Source organism: Canis lupus, chromosome 30 (genome assembly GCF_003254725.2).
Source record: "Canis lupus dingo isolate Sandy chromosome 30, ASM325472v2, whole genome shotgun sequence".
In the NCBI taxonomy this organism is placed as follows: Eukaryota; Metazoa; Chordata; class Mammalia; order Carnivora; family Canidae; genus Canis; species Canis lupus.
In genome coordinates, this window is record NC_064272.1 from 32,429,314 (window position 1) to 32,443,669 (window position 14,356).

At 34.6% G+C, this 14,356-nt stretch overlaps 1 protein-coding gene across 6 annotated transcripts in view; it reads left to right on the forward strand.

The window, feature by feature from the left end:
- The window catches only part of PIAS1 (protein inhibitor of activated STAT 1), a 116,137-nt gene that overhangs the window by 81,314 nt on the left and 20,467 nt on the right, over positions 1-14,356 (forward strand). For all 6 annotated transcript variants that reach the window (XM_025472362.3, XM_025472364.3, XM_025472361.3 and 3 more), the window contains 2 exons: positions 118-223; positions 10,339-10,412. In XM_025472362.3, the coding sequence (XP_025328147.1) occupies positions 118-223; positions 10,339-10,412 (180 nt within the window). The remainder of the gene's footprint in view (positions 1-117; positions 224-10,338; positions 10,413-14,356) is intronic.

A 14,356-nucleotide genomic window follows, 5' to 3' on the forward strand; every position in this document is an offset into this window, starting at 1 on the left:
CAGTAGGTGTTTTAACAAGTGTTAGTTTTCTTTCCCTATCATTGTGGGATTAAAATAGATGTACTATTTACTTATATATGTTGTTTTTCTACATCTTTTTTTTTTTTTTTTTTCCAGAACTATTCCATGGCAGTGTATCTTGTAAAACAGTTGTCCTCAACAGTTCTTCTTCAGAGGTTACGAGCAAAGGGAATAAGGAATCCGGATCATTCTAGAGCTTTAAGTACGTATGATAAACTTATTTCATTTATGCAGCTGAACTATTCCGGTAAAGGTTAGGGTAGTAAATTTTCAAAAAAAGAAATTTCTTTTTTCACTAGAGCTTGTCATAGAAGATTCAAAACTCTGAAAACTTGTTTTCTGCACAAAGTAAATCAGGACTTAGAAGTAGTTTTAATCTTTGTTATGACCTATATTTTATAGTCTCTGTTTTACTGACCTTAAGATTAACATTAGGAAGCCAGTAAATGAATACAGAAGAATATTTTACTAAAACTTCATAAAATAAATAAATGTTTATGGAATCCTAGAAGACAGGAAATTTTGGCATGTATTCCATGAGAGTTATTTTATATTTAAGGTTTATCCAGGAAAAATGTGCAGGGGTATGTGATGATAGTATCCCTACATTAATAAAATAAAAGGAGAGTCAGTGGGACGGTAAAAATAATAACGAAGCAAGTGCTGTTAGTCAGTTTTGTAGGCCTTGGACAAGTCACTACTTCTCTGAGTCTCATGTTTCTCATCTGTAACAAGAAGTTGTTACCATATGATTTCTAAAGCTCCTCTAAGTCTAGATTCATAGTTATGAATAACTAGATGGTTCATTTTGTTGTGTAGAATGTGCAATGCAGCAAGGTCTGCAAATTGACCTTTCTGGCCTCAGTTTTTGAGGATGAAGGCCAGAGGTTGGCAGCCTTTCCCAAGAGTTCACCTCTAAGTTCTTCTTTTGTTCTTTTCTTTGTGAGAGATAGATTCTTTATGGATGGATTTGGGGATGGTTCTGTCTCAGGGAACAAAACTTTTACAGGCAGGAATTAGCTCCTCTTTAACAGTTCTTTATGTGAGTTAATTAATGAAACCCACTCTCAGATTTGTTGTTAGACACACTCTGGTGAAAAGTACTATAGTAGTAGGGCCAGCTTTCTCTCACTTTCCTCTGTGGCATAGCTTTTATCTTTTTTTTTTTTCTCCAACCTATTTCTGTGCCAGAGTAAAAGATCCCACTAACTCCAGAATAGCAGTATACTCTCAGTAGTTCATCGAAGGACTTTCTGCATTAAAGGAACCGTTTTTTAGGGGCGGCTAGGTGGCTCAGTCGGTTAAGTGTCTGCCTTGGTGTTAGGTCATGATCCCAGGGTTCTGGGATCAAGCTCCTCATTGGGCTCCCTGCTCAGTGGGAAGTTTGCTCCCTCTCCCTCTGCCTACTGCTCCCCCTGCTTGGCTCTCTCTCTATGTCAAATAAATACATTAAAAAATCTGAGAGGAAAGAAAAAAAGAAAGAGAAGAAGGAAAGAAGAAAAGAAAAAAGAACTCTTTTTAAAATGAAAATAATCCTGAGTCAAGAGGAACATACTTTTGGCTACTGCCTCTGTAGATATTCCTCAAAAGACAGTGGAGAGCTACAATGACAGCCCTGGCTTGGGATCTAGGGGAGAGAAAGCACCAGTTGGCAGAGACAGAGACGAAAACGGATAAGCATCTGCTTTGAATGAGAATACAAGACAAGAATTTTTCTTTTTTCACACTTGCTGAAGTCCATTCATGGTCATTCTACTGAAATCTTCATATTTGCCACATAGCACTAGAATCTCAGCTAATCAGAAAGTGTTATGGAATTATGTGAGCTTGTGTGGAAAAAGTAACACCAACAAATAAGGCAGATGAGGCTGTTATTAATAATAGTAGTAGTAGTAGTAAGGCAACTGTTTTTGCTCAAGCTGTTCACTCTTCCCCACTTGTAGTTGAGCACCATCTGGAGGGAGAGTGGGAAGGTGAGCCTAGGATTATTTTATTTTCAGGAAGGAAACACTGTTAGTCACTATTAAGCAGCAAAAACGTCTCATTTCAGAGGCTGTTTATCTTGTCTGTGATACAATGCTGGAAGAGGAGAGTAGATGCAGATTGGGTGGGATTTTTGTAGCAGTTTATATCTTATTTTATTGGCTTGGAGAACCAATAGAACATTACTTTGGATCCTTCCAATAAGACATTCGTTGTAATTGGCTAAAAAGCAGATTATTTGCCTTTATGATATCTATAAAGAAAGAACATTCTGAATAAATTGATTGTATAATTAAAAGATTGTATAAAACAACTTGACAGAAAGAAATGTTGACAGGTTTCTCCAGATATTTTTGAAGAATCAAATTACCTAAAAATATATTCATAGTAAGTTATTCTCAATCTTATCAGTAAATTCTGCTAGCAGAGTTGTATTCATCAAGTCAGGCACTATTATGTTCTTGAAAGAATAAACTTAGTAATATTGAGACTTCTCATAGAGAAATCTACTCTGATTCATTTGGTTTAGTAGATTTTTGTTTTGTTTCTGCCTTTGTAAAGAGTTGTCCCCTCTATCACAAAGGCAGCTCTTTACTAGTTTTTGGTCACATTCCTATCACCTTTCCCTCTTCCCTGCAGCAGTCACTTTAAACCTTGGTCATAGTTTACTCAGACACTACTCTCCCTCTGTCAGCCTACTGCCACTGCAAGAAATTGGGGCTATAGGGTGTGAATTCTCCCACCTATCTTATTTCTTCCGTAATCTTAGTGCCACCATAACTGCTTTTTCAACTTATCTATACTTGTACCTATCCTTACTTATTCTCTTCAGTCTCAGGAGGAAATGTCCCTTTTTCGGCTCCAAGTTAATCTTTTATTCATTTATTCTTCTCATTCAAGAAATTATATTAAGAGTCTACAGTGTTCCAGGCACAGGAGAATATAGCATTAAGACACACACTGTCTCTGCATCCCTTAGAAGTTTGCAGTCTGGTGGGAAAGACAGAATTAAATGATTGAACAAGTCATTAATGAATTAGAGTTGTGACATGTGCCTTGAAGAAGAAAGACAGGGAACTCTGGAGGTGACAACAGAAGAATATAGTCCTCTCTGGTGCTGTGATGTTTAAGACAAGACTATAAGGGTGAAGAGGAGTGAAGTCCTAAGATGAGAGGGAGGGAAATGCCAAGAGACAAGGCCTATGGAGCTAGATCAGAGAGAACAGAGGAGGACAGTGTCCATAGAGATAGCCATGGGGGGAGTTCATGCAGAGTGGCATGATCAGATTTGGGCAATAAGAAGATTGCTCTGAAGACTGAATTGAAGAGAGGCTGGACTGACATAGTGAGGCCAGTTAGGAACCTGTTGTCCAGGTAAGAGGTGATAGTGTCTTGAACATACGTAATCATGCTAGACATAAAAGTTGATGGCTTGAGAACTGTTGAAGGGTAGCAACAGTGGTGAATTACATGTGGTGAGTGAAGGAAAAGGAGAAGTCAAGGAGGGGTTCTAGGCCTCTTAAGCCAGTTAGATAGCAGTGCCATTTACTGTAATGGAAAAACAGTGTGGAAAAGATTGGAGTGCAGAGGAAAGATCCGAGTGTATGTTTACACTAGTATTTGAGATGTCTATGAGACATCCAGGTGGAGGTGCTCAGAAGTAGTGTTATGAGACCTCACTCCCTCCTTTATCTGCTCTCTGTCCCTCTATGAACTCTTCCTGTCAGCCTTCCCTGTTGGGTCTTTTTCATCCTTTAAAAAATACAAAAACAAGCTATCCTCTACTCTGGATAGAGCTCTTGTGTTTCTCCTGTTGTCCTCATCCCACTTTGTTTAGAGTGCTCTACCCTTGCTGTCCCTCTCCCTGCTGCAACCCATTGTGCTCTTTTAGCCCCTGTCATTCCACTGGTGTCACAAGTAAGTCTGATTGCCAGATTTAAAGTTTATCTTTCCAGTTTTCATCTTAGATATTTTTGCTGTATTTCACACCAACCACTTTCTCCTTGAAAGTCTCTTCTCTGGCTCTTTCTTCTCAATCACTTGCTTTCAGTGGATTCTCTTAAGGGAAGCATCCTAAATGTTTGTTTTCCCTAGGGTGTCATCCTTGGTCCGCTTTTCTGCATACTTTGCCTAGAGATAATCACATCTAGTCTTGTGGTTTAAATTAGCACCGACTCCCCAATACATACCTTCATCCCAGACTTTCCACTTAATTTAAAATATAAATGTGTATAGCTAGCTAACTGCCCTTACCAAAACATTCCACTGGTTCCTCAGATTCAATTATTTAAAACCAAACCCTATCAAACTTCCACCCTAAATATTTCTCAAATCTGTCTTCTCTCTTCCTACCATCGCTGCCCTCATTTAAGCTCTCATATTCTGCCTTTATTTTAAAAACATATTCTTGGGCAGCCTGGGTGGCTTAGCGTTTTAGCGCTGCCTTCAGCCTAGGGGTGATCCTGGAGACCTGGGATCGAGTCCCACGTCGGGCTCCCTGCATGGAGCATGCTTCTCCCTCTGCCTCTTTCTCTCTGTGTGTCTCTCATGAATAAATAAATTAAATCTTTTAAAAAAAAACCTATTCTTCAATAATATATCCTTCTTCGTATCTCTCTCCTGGTAGCAACCTAAGTGATTAATGCAGATCTAATCTTACTGTTCCCTTGTAGTCCATGACTTGTTAACATCAGTGAAGTAAAAACTCCAGCTTTGTTAGCATGGCAGATGCAGCTTTCCATGAAGTGGCACCTGCTTACTACTTTCCAGTGTCATCTGTATTCACCCTTCTTCTTATACTTCATATTCCCAAAATACTGAATTCTTTTCTTTTATGCACTGCTCTGCCAGTATTGTTCTGTTTCTAAACTTGCTTCCTCTTTGACTGACTCCAGTTATTTTTCATGCTTCACTTTTTCCAGGAGGCATCTCAGAACCCCCCGGAGTAGATAAGTTGACTTTCAGCTAACTTCCTGAACATATTTCCATTAGACCACATTAGAGATGATCCCACTGAGCATCTTTACTCTCTACCAGACTGAGTTCCTCTTGGGCAGGAATTTAATCTTATTTATCTTTGAATTCATAGTGCACGATTCCTGGAGTATAGTAGATCCTCAGATTTCTCTTGAGGTAAACTGATTAAAAGAGACAGAATAAAAATCCCGTCTCTGTGCTTCTGTTTCCTTGCTTCTGAAATGAAGTATTCGACTTAATATGTTAAGTTGCTTACAGCCTTAAAGTTCTAAAAGAATGACTATAAAATATTCTGATATTAAGGAACAATAGAAATTATTAAAAAACAACTCTAAAGCAGCAGAAATAGAGAAATCTGTGATGATGGAAATGTACATTTTGTCCCGTGTAATAGCTACAAGCAACATGTGGCTGTGAGCTCTGAAATGTGGCCAGTGCAACCAAGGAACTGAATTTTAAATTGTATTTATTTTAAATATAGCCACATGTGACTGACTGGTGGCTAACTCTCATAAGTCATGATAACAGAGATTTTTTTAAAGATTAACTTTAAATGTGGCTCGCTATAACTTTATTATAGGTAATATTATAAAATACTGTCACCACTGTACTCAGTGACACAGGAAAACTTTAATTCCTAGAAGACTTTCCACATGTTGGTTGATGGTTGCAGGGTAAATATTATGACTTGTCTTTATTTTTTATTCCCTTGCCCACATGTTATAAGGATTTTGCTTACTTTATTTTCCCTCACTTTCTTGTGATTCAATTTAACATGGTGATTACTCCTCCCTTCTCTGCTTTCTTTTGGTTATGTTTATTGATGTATAGTTTACAAAAATAAAAATTAACCTTTTTAATTGTACAGTTTGATGAATTTTATAGGTGCATGCAATCATGAACCACTGCCACAATCAAAATATAGAACATCCTTCATCCCAGAAAGTTTCCCCTGTGGTCTCTTGCAGTTCATCTCATCCCCTTAGTCTCAGTTCCTATAACTGTTGATGTGATCTCTGTCTCTGTAGTTTTGTCTTTTCTAAAACATTAGTAAATATTTTTGAGGCTCATCTATGTAGTTTGTTCTTTATTACTGAGTAGTATTCCATTAATCTGTATCATCGTTTGTTTATCCACTTATCAATTAATGGACAGTGAGGTTGTTTCCAGTTTTGCATTATCACAAGTAAAGCTACTAAAATATTTACAGTTTGCATATGGATATCCCAGTTTTATAGATATATATTTTTTTCTCTTGGGCAAATATTTAGAACACAGACAGCTGGGTCACATGATATGTGTATGGAAAATGGATTGATAGTTTCTTATAAAATGTATATGCCATATGTGCATTCCTACCAATTATGTATGTAATTTCAAGTTTTTCTCCATCCCTACTAGTGCTTTGTATTGTCAGGTTGCCTTGATTTATAGCTATTTTAGTGTCTAATAGTATCTTGTTATGGTTTTAATTTATATTTTCCTCATGACTAATGATGTTACATGCTTACTTGGTATTCTTATAACTCCTTTGATAGAGTATCTGTTCAAATCTTTTCCCTCTTTCTTTGTAAGGTTTGTGCTTTTTGTGTACTGTGAAGTCTTTGCCTAACTCAAGGTTAAACATTCTTTTTCTAGAGGTTTTACTTTTTTAGCTCTTAGATTTAGTTTTGCAATTCATTTTAAGTTAATTTTCGTGTATGATGCAAGGTGAGGTTAGAGATTCATTCTCCCCATATAGATACCCAGTTGTTCCAACGTTTGTTGAAAAAACTTTTTCTGCATTTAATTACCTTTCAGAAACCAATTGACAAAAAAGAAAAAAAAGAAACAAAAACCAAAAACCAATTGACCATAGATGTAGAATCTATTTTGAGACTCTGTTATTTTCCATTGACCTATAAGCCTATTTTTATGCTAATACAACAGTCTTGATTACTGTAGCTTGATAGTAGTGAGTCTTAAAGTCAGATAGTCTTCCAACTTTGTTTTTCAGAATTGTTTGAACTAAGTCAACAACTCTTAAGTCGATATATAAAAAGATGATACAGTATGTCAAGTATACTTCAATTAAAATAAAAAGAGATAATCCATAGTAACCAAGTAGAGTTTATTCCAGGAATATCAGGTTCATACAATATATCTGAAAATCAGTCAGTATAATTCACCTTCTCAGCAAACTAAAAGAAAAAAAAAGAACAGATCATATGATCAGCTCCATAGGTGCAGAAGAAACATCTGGTCAAACTTCAATATCCATTCTTAGCAAAATAGAAGAGAAGGGAAGGGAACAGTTTCAGTGTAATAAATAGCATTTACAAAAAGCCTTTAGCTAATATTATAGTTAGTGAAAAACTTGAATGCTTTCCCCATAAGATGGGGAAAAAGGAAAGAATATCTGCTCTTAATATTTTTGTTCAGTCTTGCCCTTGAGATCCCAGCCAGCACAATAAGGCAAGAAAAAAAGAAACATATAGATTGGAAATGAATAAATAATAATTGTCTTTACTTGAAGATGACTTCATTATGTATGTAGAAAAAAAACCAAATAATTTATTAAAAAGTTACTAGAGCTAATCCATGAGTTTAGCAAGGTTGCAGAATACAGTCAACAATTCTAAGTCAATTAATAAAAAGATGATACAGTATGTCAACTATACTTCCATTAAAATTTAAAAAGATAATCCATAGTAAAATGGAAAGTGAAATTCATAAAACAAAGAATTTACTATAACATCCAGAAATATGAAAGGCTCACAAAATATGTGCAATATGTATATGCTGAAAATTTCAAAATAATGCCAAGAGAAATTAAAATAATACCTTAATAATAATGGGGAGACATGTCATGTTAATGGATCAGAACACTCAGTATTGTTATTGGAGAGATGTCAGCTCTCTCCAAATTGGCCTGTAGATTAAATTCAAGATCCAATCTTGAATCTAATCCCAATCTAATCAGTATCCTAGTAGGATCTTTTAAAGTGTCTTCACATGAAAGGATTGACTAAGATTGATTCTATACTAGCAGAGGCAAAAATCAAAGGCTTTTTATTTTTTAAAAAAGAAAATAGAAATTGGCCTGCTGATTCTAAAATAATTTCAGAAAATTCTGCCTTTTCTAAGAGAAAGTGAACATACAAATCACATGTTAAGTAGCAATAGCTAATATTTATTGAATATTGTTATCTTAAAGCATTTTATATGTATTCATTCATTTAATCCTTAGAACATTGCTATGAGGTGCTGTTATTCCCATAACTTGGCTAACATCTGGATTCTAAGTTAGACTGGTTCTAGATCCTGGTATTCTTAACCACTACTTCAGGTTTCCTCTCCTGTTTCAGTTTCTTTAGGAAGTACTAACCAGTGAACTTTGTTTTGCATAACACAGATATTATGGTCTGTTGTATTCCTTTATATAAGTGGAAGTTTAAATAGATAAAATCCAAACTTTCCATTGCTGTGAGTAGGGTAAGGTGGTGAAGGTGGTGAAGGTTTGCAGCATGCAGAATGGCTAGTAATCCATTACATTTCTGTTTACATGCTTATATTGTATGATGGTTATGCTACCTTTATTTAAAAAGATACTATTTGTTAAATGTATCTTTATAAGAAAAGATTGACTAATATTGGGTCTATAATGACACAGGTACACTTTCCGTAATTCACATATGGTATTATATAGCATAAGTGATGTGGTAACTATATTTTCCAAACTAAAACCTAGGGATTTTATGCCTTTTCAGCTGTGAGAGGCAGCCTATGAATTATATAGATTTCAAACATCTGGAATTTCCAGGCCAAATATAAATGACTTTTTACTCTGGCATCAAAATCACATCTGGAGCTTTTAAAAAAAGACCCGTTGGTATCCCTTTTTCCCCTTCTGAATCAGTGGGCAATTACAAGTTCGGAAACATTGTAGGTAGTTCTGATGTGTATCATAGTTGAGATTTGTTAATTTATGGAGACAGAATATCTAAAATGTAGACCATACTGGGGCACCTGGCTGGCTCAGTCAGAAGAAAAGCGTGCAACTCTTGATTTCAGGGTTGTGAGTTCAAGCCCCACATTGGGTGTAGAAATTACTTAAATAAATAAAACTTTAAAAAGTAAGTGGAATAAAATGTGGACCATCTCAAAAAAAAAAAAATCCAGATTGCATTGATCACCATGTTTAATAAAGGCAAGACTGACTCTTCATTCTCATAAATGGTTATCAGCACAACAGACATCTACTCTGAAATCATTCTTCCTTATTGGAGTAGTTTTCTACTCCCCATTTTCTTAATTCTACTATGTATTAACTCTGGTTATACTTAGTTGTGCCACAGCTTTGAAATCTGTGATTGACTATGTACACAGCCACTCCACTTGGGCCCACATCACTCACAGATTTCAAAGTCACTGTGGAATAATTTCTAAAAATACTGGAGTATTACATTTTCACATTTCTAGTTTCACTCCAGTGTGGTTTAATTGAAGTTCCAAACTTAGGTTTTCAGAAGTAACATATGCCTCAGGATTCCTGAGAAGTGTGTAGGTCCTTGTTATATGAGACTGACAACAAGTGACAGAACAGCCATTATTACTAGTGCCTCCATTTGTAAAAACCACGGAAAGTTTGAGCTAAAAAGACTTAGAGATTATCTAGCGTGGGTTCTTATTTTGCTAGAAGCAAAATTAAGCTCAGAGAGGAGGATTGACTTGTCTAAGATAGCATAATTAGTTTATAAATAAATACAAAACTCAGTTATATGGGGAAAAAGCAGTTGAACTTTTTTCTTTCCATAATTTGAAAAGAATTAATGTATTTTCATAATTTAAGAATTTAATTAATAGAAAAATAGAAATAATATATTAACATAAATATATTAATATTTCGTTATCTGAGCTTTGGAAAAATTTATAAATGTTTTTATAGTCAGTATTGATTAATTTCTTTAAAAACAGTATTGGCAAAAAAGATAATGGTCATAGTTTAAAAGAAAGAAAAACTTTATTCAGTTTCTTAGAATCATAAAAGGAAAAGATTCTGCTATGTCAGCTTACTATAGAAATTTCCTATATGTTACACAATGCAGTTTTGTTCCATGAATGAGAAATAGGAAACTTACAGGAAATATAGTCAGTCTATAGATATATGGTTATTTCCCTTTTGCTTATGATAGGAATTATAAATCATGTAATTGTTTTTAACTTTTCACTTAATTGGAGATAATTGAACAGATGATTTTTGAGGTTTTTTTTTTTTAACCTCTCATTTTAAGTTGCTTGTTCTTTTTTTCTTATGTTGCATCACTGATGTATCTTTAATAAACATGTTCTGTTTGTTTTTTCTTCAATGAATTTCAGTTAAAGAGAAATTGACTGCGGATCCAGACAGTGAAATAGCTACAACCAGCCTAAGGGTTTCTCTACTATGTCCAGTAAGTGTTAACGAATACTTGCTTTCCAGAAGATTCAACATACATTTTTCTCCTCTTATGAAGTATTTCCAATATTTGCAAAATGATGTTTACTTTTGAAATGTACCCACCTTTGTCACAGTTTCTGAAAAGTAAAAAGACATTATTATCTAGTTATAAGATTTGGAATCTAACCAGATTTTTAAGTCTAAAAATTTTCTACTCTTAGTAAGCTGTATTTAAATATTGCTGTGATGATTAATGATTATTTCTCAGACTCAAGTATAAAGTCTTCAGATAAGGAATGTGTATTATCTTGATGCATTTATTAAAATTGCATTTTTAAAATAGTATCCTTTTGAATAGAAATCTAGCTATGATTTACCAACACATTTAGTTTAACCATTTGCCAACAATGACTACATTGTAAGAATCTACCAATTAAAAACTGTTCTGTTTCATCTGAATAACTGAATTGGTTATGCATATAAAAATAACCTAGAAATATTTTTAAAACAGAAAATGAGGTCAAAATCAATCATTTGTACAAAATGAGTATAAGGTCCAAAACATACCAGATGATTAAACTCGTAGTGAAAAGATTTCCCTAAAAAAATATGTTGCTAAGATTTCTTTCTTAGCCAGTTTGATATTAGGTCCACAGTTATAGGAGTGGTAATTGAATGTAGCTTTCGTACAAAAATATGTGAAAAACTAGGAGTAAATTACTTTGACATTTTAATTATCTTTTATTCTATAATTAATCAAATTATTCATATCTAAATTAGGGAGAAAGTATGAAGAATAAGAGGACACAGCTGTTTCCTGACATGCCTGGATTGTTTGGGCAGGCCTGATATTGAAAGCTTTTAATATTGAAATCCTGCTAATCTAAGATGAAGATGAAGTTATTATATTCTTAAACAAATAATTTAAACAGAAACTAATTTTTTTGTCCATCTTAGTCTTTTATAATTTATAAAATCTCAAACAGAAGATGAAAAAGCCATTAGCTCACAGATTATGTATAATACTGTATTTGATGTAGCTCTTAGAAAAACTTTTTGTTTCATAATTACTGCTAAGGGAACCCCTATTCATTATTAGGCTTTTGTAAAATTATAGAAAAAAGTACAGTGGAGTTAATAAAACCCCCCCAAATCCTATCTTCTTGTATATATCCTTATATTTCTTTATTCCTTAAAATAGCCAATCTTTTTCTTAGGGAAAGTATTTTGATTCCATCCTTTTTAATGTTATTAAAATTCTTTCCCAAATACATGATGCAATCATTTGATAAAACTGAAAGGACAAATAGAAAGCAACATGATAATAGTAAAAGACTTAATACTCTACTTTCAGTTATGAATAGAATAACCAGACAGAAAGTCACTAATGAAGCAGAGGAATTAAACAGTGAAGATCAATTGGACCATGTAATACTCCACCAATAATAGCAGATCACACATTCTTCAGTATAGACCACGTGTTAGGCCACAAAACAAGCCTTAGTAAGTTCAAGTCATACAAAGTATCTTCTTTGACCACAGTGGGATGAAACTAGAAGTCAATAGTGAAGGAAAACAAGAAAATCCACAAATAGGTGGAAATTAAACAATACACTCTTAAACAGCCAGTGAATTAAAGTAGTCATCACAGGGAATTCAGAAAAGATCTGGAGACAAATGAAAATGAAAACACAATACACCAAAATTTATGGGATGCAGCAAAAGCAGTAGGAAGAGGGAAGTTTATAGCAGTTAATATTTACATTAAAAAAAGAGGAAAGATCTCAAATCAACAGCCTAATGTTATGCCTCAAGATGCTAAAAAAAGAAAAACAAACCCAAAATCAGCAGAAGGAAGGAAATAACAAAGATTAGCACAGAGATAAATGAAACAGAGAATAGAAAAACAATAGGAAAAAAAACAATGAGACCAAGAGTTAGTTTTTCAAAAAGATCAACAAAATTGACAAACTCTTAGCTAGACTAAGAAATAAAGAGGGTAGACTTCAATAGTTAAAATTAGAAATGGAAGAGAAGATGCTACAACTAATGAACTGATCCAACAGAAATAAAGATTATCAGAGACTACTGTGAACAATTATGTGCCAATAAACAGGACAACTTAAAAAAGAAATAGATAAATTCCTAGGAATTTACAACCTACCAAGATGAATCATGAAGAAATAAGAAATCTGAGCAAACCTATAGGTAGTGAAGAAAGTGAAGCACCAATCAAAAATCTGCCAACAAAGAAAAGCCCAGCACTCCATGGCTTCCCCAGAGAATCCTACCTTATGTTTATTTATTTATTTTTTTAAAAAAAGATTTTATTTATTTACTCATGATAGACATAGAGAGAGAGAGGCAGGCTCCATGCCGGGAGCCCAACGTGGGACTTGATCCCAGGACTCCAGGATCGCACCCTGAGCCAAAGGCAGGCGCTAAACCGCCTAGCCACCCAGGGATCCACCTCCCTACCTTATGTTTAAAATACATTTAACACCAATCCTTTTCAGACTCTTCCAAATAATTGAGGAACCAGGGAATACTTCCAAACTCATTCTTTGAATCCAGCATTTCCCTGATCCCCAAACCAGATGAAACCAAACCATTAAAAAAATCACACACCATGACCAGTTGTTGGGATTTGTAGCTGGAATGTAAAGATGGTTCAGCGTACAAAAATCAATCTGTGGAGTGTCTGGGTGGCTCAGTCGGTTAAGTGTCTGCCCTTTGCTCAGGTCATGATCTCTGGGCCAGGGGATTGAGTCCAGAGTTGGGCTCCCTACTCAGCAGGGAGTCTGCTTCTTCCTCTGCCCCTCCCCACCATTCATGCCCTCCCTCCCTCCCTCTCTCTCAAATAAATAAAAATTTTAAAAAATCAATCATTGTAATATACCACATTAACAAAATGAAGGACAAAACCATATGATTATCTCAATTGATGGAAAAAAAGCATTTTGCAAAGTTCAATGCTCTTTCATTATAAAAAACACTCAACTAACTAGGAATAGAAGGAAGCTTCTGCAGCATAATAAAAACCATATATAAAAAGCCGAAAGCACACATGATACTCAATAGGACAAGAATGCCCACCTTCTCACTACTGCTGTTCAACAGAGTACTGGAAATTCTGGCCAGGGCAATTATACAAATAAAAGAAATAAGACCTAAAAATTGGAAAGGAAGTAAAATAATCTCTGTTCATAGATGTCATGGTCTTTTATGTAGAAAACCCTAAAGATTCCACATAAAAACAAAATCAGCAGAGTTGCAGGATACAAAATCAAAATACAAACTTAGTTGTATTTCTAAACACTAACAATAAACAATCCAGAATGGAAATTTAGAAAACAGTTCCACTTACAACAGCATCAAAAATAATAAAATACTTCAGAATAACCGTAATCAAGAAATAAGATTTGTACACTGAAAAGTATAAAACATTGCTGAAGGAAATTAAAGAAGACATAAATAAATGGAAAGACATCCCAGGTTCATGGATAGGAAGGCTGAATATTGTTAAAATATCTGTACTACCCAAAGTGATTTACAGATTCAGTGCAATCCCTATCAGAATCCCAATGGCATTTTTTGCAGAAATAGGAAAAAATAATCCTGAAATTCCTGTGGAATCTCAAAGGACCCCAGAGAGCCAAAAACAATATTTTAATGAGAACAAAGTTTGAGCTTCACATTCCCTGATTTCAAAACATACTACAAAGCAACAGTAATTATGGTTAAGATGATGTGGTACAGAAATAAAGACAAATAGTGTTGACTATAATAATGGAATAGGGAACCCAGAAACAGACTCTTGCATTTATGGACCAAGTTACCTTTCAACAGGGGTGCCAAGACTATGCAAGGGGGAAAAAAGTCTCTTCAACAAATGGTGTCTGGAAAACTGGGTATTTAAATGCAAAGTAAGGAAGTTGGGCCTTTCTACCACATGTA